The sequence below is a fragment of the Pan paniscus genome, chromosome 1 (genome assembly GCF_029289425.2).
Source record: "Pan paniscus chromosome 1, NHGRI_mPanPan1-v2.0_pri, whole genome shotgun sequence".
NCBI classification, from domain to species: Eukaryota; Metazoa; Chordata; class Mammalia; order Primates; family Hominidae; genus Pan; species Pan paniscus.
In genome coordinates this window covers 66452242-66470079 of record NC_073249.2, presented here as the reverse complement: position 1 = coordinate 66470079, position 17838 = coordinate 66452242, and the positions used below count along the sequence as shown (strand labels likewise).

At 46.3% G+C, this 17838-nt stretch overlaps 1 protein-coding gene across 2 annotated transcripts in view; it reads right to left on the bottom strand.

Moving 5' to 3' along the window:
• The window catches only part of NMNAT2 (nicotinamide nucleotide adenylyltransferase 2), a 182378-nt gene that overhangs the window by 11641 nt on the left and 152899 nt on the right, over positions 1-17838 (bottom strand). For both annotated transcript variants that reach the window (XM_003815625.5, XM_034942161.3), the window contains exons 9-10: positions 1573-1674; positions 1373-1440 (exon numbers count right to left, since the gene is read on the bottom strand). In XM_003815625.5, coding sequence (XP_003815673.1) covers positions 1373-1440; positions 1573-1674 — 170 coding nt within the window. The remainder of the gene's footprint in view (positions 1-1372; positions 1441-1572; positions 1675-17838) is intronic.

The window sequence follows — 17838 nt, the reverse complement described above, 5'->3', positions numbered from 1 at the left end:
GAGTCTCACTCTGTCACCCAGGCTGGAGTGCAGTGGCGCGATCTCAGCTCATTGCAAGCTCTGCCTCCCAGGTTCAAGCAATTCTCCTGCCTCAGTCTCCCGAGTAGCTGGGACTACAGGCGGCTGCCACCACGCCCGGCTGATTTTTTGTATTTTTAGTGGAGACGGGGTTTCACCGTGTTAGCCAGGATGGTCTCGATCTCCTGACCTCGTGATCCGCCTGCCTCGGCCTCCCAAAGTGCTGGGATTACAGGTGTGAGCCGCTGCGCCCGGCCTGTCCACACCTAGAATTTTAACTGACACTTACGTGTTCGTGGCTTTCAGTTTTACACTTCTAAGCCTCTATATTCCGTGTATTTCACCATTCCACTCAACATTTCCACTTTGGGTTTGTGGTAGAAACTGGTAACTGGCCCCTAATACCCATTCTTTCCTTCTTTGGGTTAGTAATAGAGCATCCTGAGTTTTATCTGGGCATGTGGCTGCCTAGCTACAAAGTCTATTTCCCAGCCGTCCTCCACCCTTGAGCCAGCGTGATGCAAAGGGAAGTGGTATGCGCAACTCTGGGTCACCTTAAAGACAAAGCTTCTTGCCATGGGCTTCACTTTGCCTTTTTCCACTGGCTGAGAAGAGCCACTGTTGCAGCAGCTGTGCACCCAGAGATGGAAGCTTCATATGGATGAGGCCATAGATTCCATCTTTGACTTCAGTAAGAGGGAACTAAACATCTAACATTTAAAATTCTGAATATTGGAATTTTTTTTGTTTTGGCAGCTTAGCCTGTACCCTTGTCAAATATTATTCCATAAGTACCTCCAACTAGAGTCCACAACTGAAAACACCCTGTTCTCCCCTTAAAGCAGCTAAGACTAGCTAATGGACTGTCCTCCCTTTTAAAAGTAAATGGCTGGGGCCGGGCACAGTGGCTCACACCTGTATTCTCAGCACTTTGGGAGGCCGAGGTGGGCAGATCACTTGAGGTCAGGAGTTCGAGACCAGCCTGGCCAACATGGTGAAATCCCCATCTCTACTAAAAATACAAAAATTAGCTGGGCGTGGTAGCATGTGCCTATAATCCCAGCTACTCAGGAGGCAGAGGTAGGAGAATTGCTTGAACCCAGGAGGCGGGGGTTGCAGTGAGCTGAGATCGCACCATTGAACTCCAGCCTGGGCAACAAGAGTGAGACGCTGTCTCAAAAAAAAAAAAAAAAAAGGTAAAATGGCTGTGAACAAATGAGGTCCAAACAGGAAGCTAAACACCACGGCAGCAGATGTCTGCCTGAATCTTAGGGTCATCTTTGATGGAGGAAATTTATGTGGAGACTTATAAGACAGTTTGACTAAAGTCTCTCTGGCCATTTGTCAAACATACCTGCTCTTGGTTGAGCTGACAACAGACATGGGATGGTTGATGTCATCCTTCACCACCATGATGTTGTTCTGAGGACAGAGCAGAGAGAGTCAGTTGCCAGTCCCTCCCACTAAATTCCTTTGGCTCTCTCACTCCTCCAGCTGCCAGGACTCTCAGAGAAGGGCCATAACACAGATGCACTAGCAGGATGGAGGACTCACTTTGTATTTGCGGAGTATTGAGGAGTGATTCATGATTCGGTCTGTGTCGGCTGCATCCCGGGGCACCACCACAATCCCAAAGTCACCAACAATCACCTCCATCTAAAGAAACAGAGAGAGGGCCCTTTGGTGAAACCCTGATCCCAAACTCCTACCAAGCAACTACTTAGCATGGCAGAATCCGCTTCCATTCTTCCACGTGGAGCCCCAAGCTTTAGTCCCAAACCGGCCTTCTTCTCAGCCCCATCAGCCAGCTCCTTCAAGGAACAACCCTTAACAGTGTTAATAGAATAAGTGAAAGCATTGACTGGTCACAGAAGTCGCTTAATAAATACCCTAGACTTAAGGAATCAGTGAACTCTTATATGTCTGGGCAAGATCTCTCCAATTCCTGAGGCTCCCGTTAAGTTCACAATGCTGCAGAATCACATGAATGACATCGCGTCCTTACCTGGTAAACACCCTCTGGAGTGAAACAGATCCCTCTGTTCAGCAAGCACATTTGAGCCCTCAGATGGACGTCATAAGAGGGACTAAATGCTCTTCTGGCTCACCCTCATAAAAACTTCTGTGGGACTCAAGGGGTAGCTAAGAGCTAGAACTAGAAGTTCTTGGAATGCATCACTGGGCACCCAGGCTGTGATAGGGAGATGATGATGATGATTAGGGTCACTTCAGAGATCAGCCTTTGATAGAAGCTCAGTGCCATGTGAGAAATGAAACTTTTTTTTTTTTCTTTTTTTGAGGCATGGTCTCAGTCTGTCACCCAGGCTGGAGTGCAGTGGCAAGATCATGGCTCACTGTAGCCTCAACCTCCTGGTCTCAAGCAATCTTCCCACCTCAGCCTCCCAAATAGCTGAGACCACAGGTACAGGTACATACTACCATACCTGGCTAATTTTTTTAATTATTTTTTTGAAGAGATGGTCTCTTGCTATGTTGCCCAGGCTGGTCTCAAACTCTGGGACCCAAGTGATCATCCCACCTCAGCCTCCCAAAGTGTTGAAATTACAGGTGTGAGCCATTGCACCTAGCCAAAACCTTCTTTTTGTTTAAAAGAAATAACCTTTTTATTTTCTGACTGTAGATGTAATGCAAGCTTAGAGAATCCAGAAAAAAAAAAAAAAAAAGAAATCAATCACAGTCACACAATCCAGATAGTGACTGTGAATGGTCTAGTGTATATCTGTAGTTTTTTCTCTCTGCAAATAGGTGTATATATCCACAATTGGATTAAATTATAAAATTAGTCATTTTACCTACCTTTTTTCATTAGCATTATATTTTGAGCATTTTCTTACATTGTTAAAAATTATTTGAAAACATAACCTTTAATAATCTGTATATTTTACACTATGTGTACAGTTACTTCTGATTTTTGGCAATTATACATAACACTTTAATGAAGATCTTTATACAAAAATCTTTTATCACATCTCTGATTATTTTCTTAGGACAAGAAATGATATAATTGGATAAAAGGATATAAACTGTACATAATTCAAGCTTTTGAGACATATCACCAAGTTGCTTTCTGGAAATTTGTGCCAACTTTTATTTTGAAAGAGCCTGAAAGTTATGGCATTTAATACTCCTGGGTCTACCCTGGGCATATTACTGTTTAGATCTTGCCAATTACGGATCCCAGATGGGGGAAGGGGGGAGGAGGTAGGTGGCTTTTAAGCAGCACAGTTCACTGAGCAAGACCTGCTTTGAGGGCAAGGAACCCAGGTTTTTTCCCATAATTCTCTAAACAAGTGGCACAAAAACAAATATACTGGGGCACGGTGGCCCCTTCTCTCCAGAGGATTTCTATACCAGCAGAATTCCATTTCTAAGCCTGATTTACTGGTTTTGTGTGTGTGTTTGTGTGTGCACATTCTGAATATTTCTGTCCACCTTTACCCTGCTTCTCCTACTGCTTACAACTGGACCTAAACTTGCAGCTGGAGCTCTGATGTCGCTGAAATAAAAAGTTGGCTGAAGGTGTCTTAGGAGGAATGTTGTAGAGAGAAGTTAAAAAGCTAGGTGTAGAATATTAGAGCCCCCATTGGATCATGTAATCTGGAAGATACAGAGCATTGCACAACACACTGCATCTATTGGTGGTGTTCAGATCAGGTAAACTGACACCAAATCTCTTGTCTTATAAACCAGAAATGGTAAGGAGAGTCAGGGCAGGGAGTTAGAGCCAGCTCCTTCTGCCATGGCATTTAGGATACTGCACTGGGACTCACTACTTAGATACTGGTTCTCAAACTTGGCTGCACATTAGAATCACCTGAGGGGCTTTAAACAGTTCCAAAGCCCCGCTCACACCTAAGATCAATTAAACCAGAATCTCGGGCCGGGCGCAGTGGCTCACACCTGTAATCCCAGCACTTTGGGAGGCCAAGGCGGGCGGATCACGACGTCAGGAGATCGAGACCACGGTGAAACCCTGTTTCTACTAAAAATACAAAAAAAATTAGCCGAGCGTGGTGGCAGGTGCCTGTAGTCCCAGCTACTTGGGAGGCTGAGGCCAGAGAATGGTGTGAACCTGAGGGGCGGAGCTTGCAGTGAGCTGAGATTGCGCCACTGCACTCCAGCCTGGGTGACAGAGCGAGACTCTGTCTCAAAAACAAAAACAAACAAACAAAAAAAACCCCAGAATCTCTGGGGCTGGGACTCAGGCAGCAGTATTTCTTTAAATTCCCCAGATAATATCAATATGCAACAAAGTTGGCGAACCAGTGGTCTAAGTACTGAATTAAAGCTCCGGGGAAATTGGCAGAGAAAGAGATAGAAAAGAGAAGGGGGGAGAAGAGCAGAGGAAAGGAGAGAAAAAGAAAGGAGGACAGGAGAGAAGAAAGAATCTATCCAAGCTGGTATCCATGGGGATTCCTAAGCTGCGTGGTTATGTAGATGTTTCAAGATAACCTAGTGTAGATTGCATAATGTAGGATCTGCCTTCAAATTGATTCTGTAAACTTGATGAATGTTTCATATATGATGTTTGTAATAATGGGTCTATATAAAGTGAGCATTCTAATTTAAACCATGAAAATAATGGCTCAGAATAGCAGTCCTCATGGGGGAATCGCCCTGTGGGTGACATCAGTGCAGCTGCTGCTCTCCACTCAGTACCTAATGATCTGAGCACCCAATGAATAACTGTGCCAGGCTGTTCAGTGGGTGGCAAGCAGATGGAGGCCTTACTGCTTAAGATGTTTTCCTTTTCCAAAAACAGTGACAGACTTGTCCCTGGGAATCACAGATGGGTCGAGGGAGACAGGATCTATGAGACAAGATCTACAGCTTTAGGGCATCATGGCAGGGGTTCAGGCCAGAGACTGCAGATACTCTCTGCTCCTTTGGCCAGACACTGTTTTTGTAGCACCTGTTTGGAGAATTATGGGAGAAAATCTGGGTCCCTTGCCCCCAAAGCACGCCTTGCTCAATGAGCTGCGCTGCTTAGAAACAATGCTCATGGTGGACGGTATTTGCGTGTGTGCATGTGTGTGTGTGTTCGGGAAGGGAAGGTACTAGGTGCTAGAGTTGGTGAGATGTGCCCTCAGTCCAACGAGTACCCATCTCCCTCCAAGAGCTTAGCTGTCCTTCCCACCTCAAGCCCCCATTGCCAGCCTTCACCAGGCCTCAGGACACTACCCTCTCCTGGTTGCCCTACCTCTCTGGCTGCTGGCTACTCCTTTTTGGGCCCCCGTGCTAATTCCTCCTTTTCTATCTGACCTTGAGCCACTGGACTCCTCCAAGCCTCAGTCCCTGGACGTTTTTTCTTTTCTATTCACACTCACACCCTTCATGATTTCATTCAATTTTGAAGTTTTAAAAGCACACTAAAGGCTTCCAAATTAATGTTTCCAGCATTAACTTCTCTCCTAACTGGAGGCTCATATATCAGCTGCCTTCTCAATATGCCCACTTGGATAGGGCATCTCAAACTTAATATGTCCATGAGCTCCTGGACCTGCTAACATAAACAAATAGTTAAACCATCCACTCCCCTCAAAGAAATGGTTTTCCTATAACCTTTTCCATAAATAGAAATTCTCTTCTTCTTCTTCTTCTTTTTTTTTTTTTTTTTGAGACAGAGTCTCACTGTTGCCCAGGCTGGAGTGCAGTGGCGCAATCTTGGCTCACTGCAACCTCCACCTCCTGGGTTCAAGTGATTCTCCTGCCTCAGTCTCCTAAGTAGCTGGGATTACAGGCATGCGCCACCATGCCCAGCTAATTTGTGTATTTTTAGTAGATACAGGGTTTCACCATGTTGGTTAGGCTGGTCTCAAACTCCTGACCTCATGATCCACCTCCCTCGGCCTCCCAAAGTGCTGGGATTACAGGTGTGAGCCACCATGCCCGGCAGAAATTCTCTTCTTATAATTGCTCAGACACAAAGCTTTGGTATTTTCCTTGATTCCTCTCTTTCTCTTATATCCCACATTCAGTCTATAAGTTAGTCCAGTGGACTCTACCATCAAAACAAATCCAAGAATCTGCTCATTTCTCATCATGTCTGTCCTTTCTATACTGGTCCAAGCCTCTTCTGTTAGGCCGAATAATGAACCCGAAAGATATCCAGGTTCTAATCTCTGGAACCTGTGAATATGGCAAAAGAGACTCTGCAGATATGATTAAACTAAGGATCTTGAGATTATCCTGGTTTATCTGGGCAGGCCCTAAATGCAGTAACAAGTACCCTTACAAGAGGCAGAGGGAGATTGGACCCAGAAGAGAGAAGATAATGGGAAGATGGAGCAGAAAGAGATTTGAAGATGCTCCACTGTGGAGCTTGAAGTTGGAGGAAGGGACCATTAACCAATGAATGCGACAAATGCAGCTCTAGAAGCTGGAAAAGTCAAGGAAACCAATTTTCCCCTAGATTCTCTGGAGTTGTTGGCCTTGCCAACAACTTGGTTTGGGCCCAATAAAACCTATTTCAGACTTCTGACTTCTGGGACTGTAAGAGAATACATATGTGTTATCCTAAGCCACCAAGTTTGCAGAACTAGGAAACTAGTTCACCTCTGTCATCTCTCATTTGGATTGCTCTGGTCTCCCTGTTATTTGCTTGCCTTTTTTAGTCTATTCCCAATAGCCGGACTGATTATGTTAAAATATAAGCCAAATTATGTTGCTCCTTGGCTCAAAATCTTTCACTTAAATGTCACCTTCTTGGTGAGATCCTGTCTGGCCACCCTAATTAAACCTGCATCCGTTGTGCGCTCCCACCCCTTAAGCCTAAATTCTCACCAGAGTTGCACTTTCACCCTTTTGGTTCTCTAAGCAGCACTAAGGTGGTTGGCAAGAATAGTCGCTTTACAAAAGGTGGCAAAAAGGGAGCCAAGAAGAGAGTGCTTGATTCGTTTTATAAGACTGGTATGATGTAAAAACACCAGCTATATGTTCCATATAAGAAATAACGGAAAAACACCAGTCCCAAGGATGCAAGAAACCAAAATTGCATGGGGTTGTGATAGCCTCAAGGGTTGTGCATTTGAAGTGAGTCTTGCTAATCTGCAGAAGGCTGAAGTTGCATTTAGAAAATTCAAGCTAATTACTGAAGATCTCCAGGGCAAAAACTGCCTGACTCACTTCCATGGCCTGGATCTTACCCATGACAAAATGCGTTCTATGGTCAAAAAAAATGGCAGACCATGATTGAAGCTCAGGCTGATGTGAAGACTACCAATGGCTATTTGCTTCATCTATTCTGCGTTGGTTTTACTAAAAAGAGGCAACAATCGGATATGGAAGACCTCTTAGGCTCAGCACCAACAGGTCTGCCAAATCTAGGATAAGATGATGGTAATCATGACGGGGTAGGGGGCAGAGGAGTTGTTGTAGACAAATGATTTGAAAGAAGTGGTCAATAAATTGATCCCAGACAGCATTGGAAAACAGAAAAGGCTTGCCAATCTGTCCTGTCCGCGATGTTTTCATTAACATCGTGGGATAGGGATGGGGAGAGGATGTGGTGAAGGTAGTGGCTCTGGAAAAACCACTGGGGGAGAGACAGGGGCTAAAGTTGAACAAGCTGGTGGATAAAAGCCACTGGACCAAGACTCTGTTAAAATTCAGACTTTTAAGGGTGACAAATAAAAAGTATTATTTGTGAAAAATAAAATAAAATAAACAACAACAACAAACATATTCCCCAGACCTCACCTGAGAAATTTTGATATAGCATGTGTCAAGGGGCTGCAGCCTCTCTCTTAACAAAGCTCCCTAATCCTTCTGATGTGCGCCCACCTTTGGGAATTGTTGCTTTAAATCACATGGACAATTACCTAAGCTGCTAATATTCTGGCTTGTTTAGGGTGGGGTCAAAATGAGATACTTGTGGGACAGGTACCTCAGCACCTCTGAGAAGTCCAGCAAGAATAAGGACATTCCTCCTGTGCCCTGGGGAGTGGGGGGGTGTAAGGGCAGACATCTGACCCCAGGAAGCATAGGGCACTCAGATCCCCTTCCTATGCCGCCTGCAGGAGTGTGCCCAGGCCTCTGGAACTGAACTCTTTTTCTGCTCAAGGGGACCAGCACCTCCTGTCTTCATGAAGAGCTCTCTATGGGTCTTGCCCTTGGGGGTGGAGAGGTGGGGTGGGCGAGTGGCCAATGCGGTAGAACTGTCCTGATTGGTAAATCTCATTCGTGATGGTGGCCAGTGTGACCCCACACTGTGGGCAGGATCAGGACACAATCTTCTCCCCCTGCAGCGTACAGTGGCCCTCAGTTTAGCACTGGCATATGTCAAGCCTCAGAGGTGGGGGTCTGTGACATTTATCCTGCTTCTACTTCCTGCTCACAGGCACAGCTTTGATCATATCTTTTCATCTTCTGGTCAAAGGCTCCCCAGGGGAGGTAGGGATAGGGATGGGGAGAGGATGTGGGAGGGGGTAGACTCTGCTTCCCCAGATGTGGGGAATCTGAGGGAAGGATATGAGACATGTTGAGGCAGGAAGCAACTTGGCCTTGAAAGAGAAAACACTCATGATCCAGGCAGCAGAGCTCTTGGAAGGAACGTAGAGTTTGCATCATCCTTCCAAGAGGCTGAATTTCAGCCTCTTGCCCTGCCCTGCTGGATTTAAAGGGATGCTTTGAGTGGGTGGATGACTTGTGGTCTTAGCCAGGCACTTTCCTAGACACTAGGGATGCAGGGTTGAGCAAGGCAGATATGGCTTCATCTCTTGGACAGATCACTCTCTAGTGTGAGACATTAAACAAATGATTATTTTCAATTGTATCTACTGCTGTGAAGATACGAGTAGGTTACTACCGGGTGGCTAATATCTTACAGTGACTAATATGTTATGGGTAACTGGCAAAAGTTTGGGCCATATCCCATGGGGGAGGCAAACTGTCTTATGAGCTGAACTCCTCCAACCAAGTTGTTCTCAAGCACCCTTTCACTCAACAAACTTTTATTGAGCATGTATATGGTGAACTGGGCACTGTTCTGGTATTGGCAAATAAGACAGGCAGGTTTCCTGTACTCAAAGGGCTTACCTTCAAGTAAGGAGAGATCATAAACAAATAAATATATAAATAAGAAAACATCATGGCAAGGTGTGATGTCTCACACCTGTAATCCCAGCACGTTAAGAGGCCAAGGTGGGAGGATCACTTGAGGCCAGGAGTTCCAGACCAGCCTGGGCAACATGGTGGTAAGACCTCATCTCTACAAAAACAAATTTTATTTTAAATTAGCTGAGTGTGTTGGCACGTGCCTGAGTCCCAGCTACTTGTGAGGATGAGGCAAGAGGATCGCTTGACCCCAGGATGATTGCTTGAGTCTAGCAGTTCAAGGCTGCAGTGAGCTATGATCACGCCACTGCACTCTAGCCTGGGTGATAGAGTGTGACCCTGTCTCTGAAAAATAAATAAATAAAAAGAAAACATCAAATAGAGTTAAGTACAATATTTATTATAAAACAAAATGACCTTTATGTTGAAACCTACGTGATACGAAGGGATGGGCACAGGGATATCTAGGAGAAGAGGATTCCCAATGAGGCCACAGCTAGTACAAAGACCCTGAGGTGGGGAAAACTGTTTAAATAAACTAGGCGGGACTAGGACACACTGCGGTTGGAAAAGTAGACAAGGACCAGGTCATGATGAAGACAGGGTTTCATTCCAATTGCAAAGAAATGCCATTAGAGTATTTTAAACACAGGGCTTGAAACTTCCATCGGCAACAGGATCCAATGTATGTGGATTTGCCCTGGCAGGCTTAACTGGCAAGATCCTCTGCAGGGCCATCCTGAGATCAGCGTTCTGAAGCCTGCGTTTCCCTCCCAAACAGTATTCTCTTCTCAGGTACAGTACAACAGTGACTGCAGCCCATTTGTGTTTCTTCTCTGGATAAGGATAGTCAGGGATGCACATGGGCCCATTGGGAAGGAGGGGAAGAAACATTGATTAAGGTGCCTGCTATGTGCCATGCACAGTACTAGGAGCTTATCGCATTTAATCCTTATGACAACTGTCTTCTGAGATATGTGCCTCAGCTCTTATTTCATAGGTGGGGAAACCAAGACTCAGTGAGATTTAATAACCTGTCCAAGTTGCACAGCTAACGAGTGAATGGAATCCACCATGGTCTGCCTTAAAGACTCTTTCCTCCACATCACACCTCTTCTAGATCCATTTTTAAGACTCATATTGTAGTGACTTGAAACTTTTTTATTTATTTGAGACAGAGTCTCGCTCTGTAGCCCAGGCTGGAGTGCAGTGGCGCCATCTCAGCTCACTGCAAGCTCTGCCTCCTGGGTTCACGCCATTCTCCTGCCTCAGCCTCCCGAGTAGCTGGGACTACAGGCACCCGCAACCACGCCCGGCTATTTTTTTTTTTGTAGTTTTAGTAGAGACGGGGTTTCACTGTGTTAGCCAGGATGGTCTCGATCTCCTGACCTCGTGATCCACCCGTCTCGGCCTCCCAAAGTTCTGGGATTACAGTAGTGAGCCACTGCACCCGGCCTTGAAACTTTTTTGGTTAAAGAAGTATTTCTAGTTGAAAATACATTCTACCTTATTTTTTCCCCCAGCTTACCAAGCTACTTGGGAGGCTGGGGTACTCTGCATCACCCTTAGAGTATTATAATTTTAGTATACTTCTGGATGACTTTAAAAAGATGCAAAGAGAGAACTTGTGACAAAAGTCATGCAGTACATGAGCAGCTTCTGAAACATGCTCCCTCCATTTCAGTAAAGGATCCTCCACCCTTGCTCTAGCCCCTGCCACTCACTGGAGGAAAGGCTGGGAGGAAACCAGTAAGGTCAGAGTCCAGCAGGTGGAAATGCATTTCCAGGATGGCCCTCTTAATGAAAAAAAAAAAAAAGAGAGAGAACCATTCTTAAGAGGGGCTTCCCAGATGAAATCATCCCCACTCCCACTGCCAACTTAACTGGGGGTGTGGGAAGGCAGGGGATTCCAGACTCAAGTCAACAGCCTGGAAACCAAACCAACAGTGCCTTTCACATGAGAACAGCCAGAATCCCCCATTGGCAGGAGCTGAGCCTCCTTCCCCTGAGACTGTAATTTGGTATCGTTTGGTATCAGTCGTATCAGTGTGGGGGCCTAATCCCTGGGGTGTAAGAGTCCATCAGGCTTCCTGGCTGGAGCTGGACTGTCTGATAAAAACCATCTGAGCCTGAATAGCCAAATGTTTGTCTTTGTTCCATTTATCCTGGGGCCCTGGGATTTCTTCTGGAGTGGCTAATGCCCGAGGCTCTTCCTCTGTTTATTTTCTTTGGTTGTTTTCCCATAGCTGATGGATGTAGGAAGCAGTTAGCCCATGGCTGGTTGGCTGGAAAAATGTAGGATACAGCCAATTAGAACCAGCCTGTGGAATGCTGGGCTTTGAGGAGTGCAAAAAGAAAAAAAGATAAAACAATTCCCTCAGTGGCCATCTCTGGTGGCTGATGTTCCATCCCCAAGTTTTTACTCTTTTGGGTTAAATATTGACTCTTGCTCATTTGCAATGCAAATACTCTTGAGAGCAGCTAATACATGTAATCATTAAACTTAATGATTTTGCTGCTTGCTCAAAAGTTAATACCTTCCCAAATAAATACCAGGATCCACCTATTTCAACCAACCAGAACCATCTCCCCAAAGGCCTTGTTCCCCCTACTGAATCTTTTATATCCTCTTCCCTCCTTAAAAAGCTCTTCTCTTTCCACTTACTTAACCCAGTCCTGCTCACAATTCAAAGCCCAGCTCAAGGGCCACCCCCTCCCACAGAAAGTAAAGTGCACGGTCAGGTACTTTGTCTACTTTGTTTTCTCACATGGCTGGGTGCTCAATAAATATTTTAAAATAAGTGAATAACGGCCAACATTTATGGAATGTTTACTAGGTTCAGGAACTCTTCTAAACTTTTCACATGTTATAGTTAATATAGTATAAAGAAATATTATAATGAAAAGTAAGATACTTTTAGACTGCAAGTGCCTCAAGGATAAATACATGCTATGTTTATCCTGGGCACTTAATAAGCATTTGTTGAAAGATTGATTGAAGAAAGGAATGCTTGAATCAGAATTATTTTTTTCTTTTTTCTTTTTTTCTTTCTTTCTTTTTTTTTTTTTTTTTTGAGATGGTGTTTCACTCTTGTCACCCAGGTTGGAGTGCAGTGGCGCTCTCTTGGCTCCCTGCAACCTGCACCTCCCGGGTTCAAGCAATTCTCCTGCCTCAGCCTCCTGAGTAGCTGGGATTACAGGAGCCTGCCACCATGCCTAGGTAATTTTTGTATTTGTAGTAGAGATGGGGTTTCACCATGTTGGCCATGCTGGTTTTGAACTCCTGACCTTAGGTGATCCACCTGCCTCAGCTTCCCAAAATGCTGGGATTGCAAGCATGAGCCACCGCACCTGGCCTTGAATCAGAATTAATTTGCCTGCTGGGCACAGTGATGGACAAAGCGGCTGGCAGCATCGGATCCCTACACAACGGGTTTTGTTTTGGGGAGAGGAGTGAGTGCAAATGCCTTCTGCTTCACAAATCTGTCCATGGTTGACCCTGTAGCCTTTGGCCTTGGCTTCCCACAGTCCCTGATCCATGCCTGGATGCCTGCACTGATGCTGGTGTCAGGATGCAGCAAAGCAAAGGAGCAGGTCTCCTGGGAGAGACTAGTTCTCTAACAAAGAACTCAGGAATGGAGTGGGGTGGCAGGAGCTGGGTTCTGATCTCCGAGGCTGGTCCAGAAGTCTGGATCTTGATTTCCCATACAGCAGCTCTGTTCTATTACACTTGGGAGAAACTCGATGACTATGTATGGAATTTTTTCTCCATGGAATGTAAGGGGAAGGGTGTGTCACTGGTCAGAGAAGGTCAGAATTTGCTGTGGGCTAATGGATCTTTGTGCCTAATGGGAAATGCCACAAGGGATGTGTTTGGGGTGGGGATGGGGTCATCCCATTAGTCACATAATTAGATTTCTGGATGGAGAGCTTTGGTTCAAGAATCCAAAGTGAAAGAAAGAGCAAAACTGACTCAGTAGAGAGTGTGTGTTGGTGCTGGAGGAGGCCTTGTCAGTCCTGCTGTCCAACAGACGGTCTCAGCCGGTTCCAGCCTGGCTGGAGGCCGGGCTGCTCCACAGCCCCTTCAAGCTTTCTCCCCAGACCCATTTGAACCAGTGGCATCCCTCCTGCCTTGTTTCTGAAGATATTTGGAGAAGATATGAGAGGCTGGAGTGCGGGGCCGGGGCCTAGGACATTTCCAAGAAAAAGCTTTGATCTCCCTCCTGCCCTTCTGTCCCCAGTCATGGGCAGTGTTAAATCAAGTTTAGCCTAAAGCTGCCTCCCTGCATATTTTAAGTTCGGCCTAAAGATTTCTCTGTGTACATGGTGAACTATAACAAGTGGAGGTGTAAACAGGCTTTAGCTTACATTTCTGCCAATTACCAAGTTTTGGTCAATCAATGTAGCCAGCTGTTCGAACTGTGTTCAAATAAGACTGTTTCTGTACTTCACTTCCATTTTCTGTACATCACCTTCCTTTTTCTGTCCATAAAACTTCTACCACATGGCTGCACTGGAGTCTGAGAGCCTACTCTGGCATGGGACGCCGCCTGATTCGTGAATTGTTCATTGCTCAATTAAACTCTTTTAAATGTAATTCAGCTGAAGTTATTCTTTTAACAGCAGATTTCAGGGTTTTGGCCTCATGGTCTCCAAGCAAAGTCTGTGGTCAACAAGTATCACTCGGGGCACCCGATAATAAAGAGAAATGTGCTCTGAGAAAGGGATGAATGAATGGGCAAACGAATGAAACCTGAAACAGAAGCAGGTCTCACATATCTCGCTTCCAGGAGTCTCATGGTTAGGAACTGAAATTCCTAAAACGGGCATTTCCAGGCAAACCCCAGATGGTAGGACTTGATAGTACAATAAGCAGGGCTCATTCTGTATCCACTCCTGAAAGATGTTCCTTTTCCAGACCTTGAGATCCAACCTTCCCCAAATAAGGGCAGTGGACTAATTCACTGAGGTGCTAAGTAGTTTTGTGCTGCCTACACCCTCCTCTGCCAGCTCTATTTTTCTTTCTTTCTCTTTCTTTCTTTCTTTTTCTTTCTTTTTTCCCTCCCTTCCTTCCTTCCTTTTTCTTTCTTTCTTCCTCTCTCTCTTTCTCTCTCTTTCCTTTCTTTCCCCTCCCTCCCTCCCTCCCTCCCTCCCTTCCTTCCCTTCCTCCCTCCCTCCCTTCTTTCTTGCTTTTTTGCTTTTTGGAGTCTTGTCACCCAGGCTAGAGTGCAGTGGCACAATCTTGGCTCACTGCAACCTCCATCTCCTGGGTTCATGCAATTCCCCTGCCTCAGCCACCGGAGTAGCTGGGATTACAGGCATGCACCACCACGCCTGGGTGATTTTTGTACTTTTAGTAGAGATGGGGTTTTACCATGTTGGCCAGGCTTGTCTCAAACTCCTGACCTCAAGTGATCCACCCACTTCAGACTCCCAAAGCACTGGGATTACAGGTGTGAGCCACTGCGCCTGGCTGTCCAGCTCTATTTCTAGCAGACAGCCAGATCTTTTACAGGAGGAATTTGCAGGACAAAACCAGAATGCTCTGAAGTCAATAACTTTATTTTATTTATTTGTTATTTGTTTATTTATTTAGACAGAATCTTGCTCTGTCACCCAGGCTGGAGTGCAATGGCGCGATCTCTGCTCACTGCAACCTCTGCCTCCCGGGTTCAAGCGATTCTCCTGTCTTAGCCTCCCAAGTAGCTGGGATTACAGGTGCCCGCCACCATGCCCAGCTAATTTTTTGTATTTTTAGTAGAGATGGGGTTTCACCATGTTGCCCAGGGTGGTCTCGAACTCTTGACCTCAGGTGATCCACCTGCCTCAGCCTCCCAAAGTGCTGGGATTACAGGCGTGAGTCACCACGCCTGGCCTGAAGTCAATGCCTTTAAACTCACTGAAGAAATTTTGAACCTAGTGCAGTGGCTCAGGTTTGTAAACCTAGCACTTTGGGAGGCGGAGGTGGGAGGATCATTTGGGCTCAGGAGTTCGAGACCAGCCTGGGCAACATAGTGAGACCTTGTCTCTAAAAAAAAAAAAAAAGAAAAAAAAGACATTTCATTAGATGTCCTGAAGCGGGGAGAGAAAATAGGGAAGATGACTTGGGGATAGAAAGAACAAAGAAGAGGTTCTGCTGCCCTCCCACCAACTTTCCCTACAATAGGAAGAGGCTAGAGGTCTGTGGAGCCCACTCCTCCTCTCTCCTGGGCAGCACACTAGGGGCAAAACCTCAGAGGAGAACGGGCCTGGTGATCACAATGGGGCCCAGCACGAGGCCTCCAGACTCAGCCAGGAGTTCCTGCCCCAGGTGGGTGTGGAGCAGGGCACCTTTGACTTCAAGGGACCACAAAGGCTTGGACAGGGAAGATGTCTGTGGTGACCATGGTGAACTGAGATTGAAGTCCTGTCCTCATGTTCGGGGTGTGCAAGAGACTTTCAGGTCTGCTACTTAATAATGGCTGAGACTAAAATTACCACCATCCCTGTGGGATAGGGATTTGGAGTGGAATGTTAATTTGATTTAAATACATTAACATGATATTTCCGGCACACCTCTGTCATAGACTGAGATTCACACTCATTATGTGAGGAAACAGCTTCTTGAAATTTTTCCCCGTCTCAGACTCAATGATTCTAAGGACCTCGCAGATCAGCTGTGGGTTGAGGCAGGGGACTGAGCAGTTGGCTGGCAGGGTGGGGAAGCAAGTCTGCTCCAGGCTCTAGAAAGCACTCTGGAGCAAGCTTGAGGGTCTGCTTCACCCAAATCCTTCTGCTGCCTCTGCAGGGGACTGGATTTCTCACCACCCTGGGCAAGCTAGATGTGGGGTCCCTGCTGGCCTGGGACGTGGTACTCTCTGAGCATAGCTAGGATGGATGTCCTGGGACTCCAGGGTGGCTAACCCAGGACTGAGGGAGATCCCAGGATATGAGCATTTCCGTATTTTATTTTATTTTATTTTTTAGACAGAGTCTTGCTCTGTCACCCAGGCTGGAGTGCAATGGCGTGATCTCAGCTCACTGCAATCTCTGCCTCCCAGGTTCAAGCAATTCTCCTGCCTCAGCCTCCCAAGTAGCTGGGACTACAGGAGCCCACCACCACGCCCAGCTAATTTTTTCTATTTTTAGTAGAGACAGGGTTTCACCGTGTTAGCCAGGATGGTCTTGATCTCCTGACCTCGTGATCCATCTGCCTCGGCCTCCCAAAGTGCTGGGATTACAGGTGTAATACGCACCCGGCCTAGTATTTCAGTTTTAAAACCGGGTAAGTCTTGCAGAAACGGGGACTAGTTGGTCACCTGATCTTGCTGTTGGTTCATTATCTCACCCGTCCCTGGCTTCCAGGGGATGTTCCAAAGTCATCCATCTCAGATGGGGATTGGAAATGGGATAGGAGAATCCCTCCCCTTTTTCCACAACCACCCAGATGGGACAGAAATTCTATGATCTCCCTGGGGAATCCAGAAAGGGAAGAGGGTTGGGGCTGGGACTTGCCAAGTAGTCAAGTGGGAACATATTTGACCCAGTGAGTTCACTCCACCTCTGCTGTCACATCCCTGGTAAATCAACAGCTACTGGTTTCTCAGATTTTCTGTCTTAACCAACCAACCCTGGTCTCAGCACCAGGGACCAATCAGAAAAGGAGAGACCTGGGGCTCTTCTCCCTGGTCCTATAATGTTGGTATCTGACAACACCAAGACCAGCCATTTTGGAGAGAAGTTAGAGGACTGGTGATCTAAGTCAGCAATCTAACTGGGAGGAGAAGAGAGGGATTGGCCTGCAGCAAGGCCCCAAATTGTGTAAGTTTCACGCTCCAGGAAGCCTGGGTCTGCCCTTGAGAGGAGGCTCCTCACCCATCACACTTAGTAAATAGCCCCCAGGGATTCCTCCTCCACAGCACTCCAGGCTGTGCCACAGCTGCTGACCTCGTCCCTCTGAATTCCTCCAGGACGGCCCAGGCCTCCGCAATAAAATGGGGCCTCCGGCAATTGCCCAGATTTGCCTGGATTCTTGAAAGAGCTTTGATGAGCTCTTGTACAGAATTTTGCCCGCATTACTTTTGACTTTCATAGCTCCTTGTGAATTAGCCAGGAAAGCAAAAGCTAATTAAGCCACTTAATTAAGAACTGAAAGGAGGTTTAAAATTTCACCTCTAGGAAATGGTTCCAGGGTGGAGAGGACTGTATATTTCACACAGTATACTTTACTTCCCGGAAACTTTCCCTCCCATCTTGGTTATCCTACAGCATGTTAGCATTTATGCCCTTCACCTTACATAGCTTTGTGTGTATCTGTGTGTGTATTTAGGTAAATTCACTTATTATCTTTGCTGAGTGTGACTGTGTGTCAGGTGCTGGGGCTAGGCACTTTCAAAACAATACCATTTAAGCCTTCCAAACCCATGGGACGTAGGTACTATTATTAGGCTCATTTCAGGGATGGGAAAAACTGAAGCTTAGAATATATTTTGTTGGAAGAGAACAGTGCCTCATGCCTGTAATCCCAGCACTTTGGGAGGCCGCGGCAGGCAGATCACCTGAGGTCAGGGGTTCGAGACCAGCCTGGTCAACATGGCAAAACTCTGTCTCTACTAAAAATACAAAAATTAGCTGGGCATGGTGGCGGGTGCCTGTAATTCCAGGTGCCCAGGAGGCTGAGGCAGAAGAATCGCTTGAACCTGGGAGGCAGAGGTTGCAGTGACGCTTGAACCTGGAAGGCAGAGTTTGCAGTGAGCCGAGATCACA